The 1,958-nt window shown below is 47.9% G+C and overlaps 1 protein-coding gene across 1 annotated transcript; it reads left to right on the forward strand.

Moving 5' to 3' along the window:
• LOC109236282 (RNA-directed DNA polymerase homolog) lies at window positions 342-749 on the forward strand (the record flags this gene model as incomplete). The annotated part of the gene is made up of 1 exon (XM_019402478.1): window positions 342-749. A coding segment is annotated over exon 1 (408 nt), but the record flags the coding sequence as incomplete, so codon positions are not given.

Genomic DNA, 1,958 nt, shown 5'->3' on the forward strand with positions numbered 1-1,958 from the left:
AGCGTATGGTTGGGAAGGGTTGTCTTTTCTATTTGGCGTTTGTGAGAGATGTGGGAGCTGAGACTCCTAGCATTGATTCTGTTCCGGTTCTGAGGGATTTTCCCGATGTGTTTCCCGCAGACCTGCCGGGCATGCCGCCGGACAGGGATATTGATTTCGGTATTGACCTGGTGCCGGGCACTCAGCCCATTTCTATTCCGCCATATCGTATGGCACCAGCGGAGTTGAATGAATTGAAGGAGCAGCTTCAGGAGCTCCTGGATAAGGGGTTCATTCGGCCTAGTGTGTCACCTTGGGGTGCACCAGTTCTGTTTGTGAAGAAGAAGGATGGCACAATGAGAATGTGCATCGATTATAGGCAATTGAACAAGGTAACAATTAAGAACAAGTATCCCCTACCTCGCATTGATGATTTGTTTGACCAGCTTCAGGGAGCGAGGGTGTTCTCCAAGATTGATCTCCATTCGGGTTATCACCAGCTGAAGATCAGGGATTCAGATATTCATAAGACTGCTTTCAGGACTAGATATGGTCACTATGAATTTCTTGTCATGTCTTTCGGGCTGACCAATGCCCCAGCAGCATTCATGCATCTGATGAACAGTGTATTCCGGCCTTATCTGGATTCATTTGTCATAGTGTTCATTGATGATATCCTGGTATACTCGCGTAGTCAGGAGGAGCACGCGCAGCATTTGCGAGTTGTGTTGCAGAGATTAAGGGAGGAGAGGCTTTATGCAAAGTTCTCCAAGTGTGAGTTCTGGCTCGGTTCAGTGGCTTTCTTGGGACATGTGGTGTCCAGCGAGGGAATTCAGGTTGATCGAAGAAGATAGAGGCGGTGCAGAGTTGGCCTAGACCGTCCTCAGCCACAGAGATTCGTAGTTTCCTTGGGTTGGCAGGCTATTATCGCCGGTTTGTTCAGGGTTTTTCCTCTATTGCATCGCCCTTGACCAAGTTGACTCAGAAGGGTGTCTCATTTGCATGGTCGGACGAGTGTGAGGAGAGCTTTCAGAAGCTCAAGACGGCTTTGACCACAGCTCCAGTATTGGTTTTGCCATCAGCTTCAGGTTCTTATACGGTATATTGCGATGCTTCCAGAGTTGGGATAGGTTGTGTTTTGATGCAGGAGGGTAGAGTTATTGCTTATGCTTCTCGTCAGTTGAAGCCCCATGAGCAGAACTACCCCGTTCGTGATTTGGAGCTAGCTGCTATAGTTCATGCATTGAAGATTTGGAGGCATTACTTGTATGGCGTATCCTGTGAGGTATTCATTGATCATCGCAGTCTTCAGCATTTGTTCAAGCAAAAGGATCTTAATTTGAGGCAGCGTAGATGGTTAGAGTTACTTAAGGATTATGACATTACTATTCTGTATCACCCGGGGAAGGCCAATGTAGTGGCTGATGCTTTGAGCCGAAAGTCGGTGAGTATGGGGAGTTTGGCATACATTCCAGTTGAGGAGAGGCCATTTGCACTTGAGTTTCAGGCTTTGGCCAATCGATTTGTGAGACTAGATATTTCAGAACCCAGTCGGGTGTTGGCTTGTGTGGTTTCTCGGTCTTCCTTGTATAACCGTATCAGGGAGTGTCAGTATGATGATCCGCATTTGCTTGTCCTTAAGGACATGGTTCAACACGATGATGCCAGGGATGTGACCATTGGATATGATGGTGTATTGAGGATGCAGGGCCGAATTTGCGTGCCCAACGTAGATGGGCTTCAGGAGTTGATATTGGAGGCAGCCCATAGCTCGCGGTATTCCATTCATCCGGGTGCCGCGAAGATGTATCAGGATCTTAGGCAGCACTATTGGTGGCGGAGGATGAAGAGAGACATTGTGGGGTATGTAGCTCAGTGTCTCAATTGTCAGCAGGTGAAATATGAGCATCAGAGATCGGGTGGCTTGCATCAGCAGATGGTTATTCCTGAGTGGAAGTGGGAAAGGATCACTATGGATT

The sequence above is a fragment of the Nicotiana attenuata genome, chromosome 12 (genome assembly GCF_001879085.1).
Source record: "Nicotiana attenuata strain UT chromosome 12, NIATTr2, whole genome shotgun sequence".
Lineage (NCBI taxonomy): Eukaryota > Viridiplantae > Streptophyta > Magnoliopsida > Solanales > Solanaceae > Nicotiana > Nicotiana attenuata.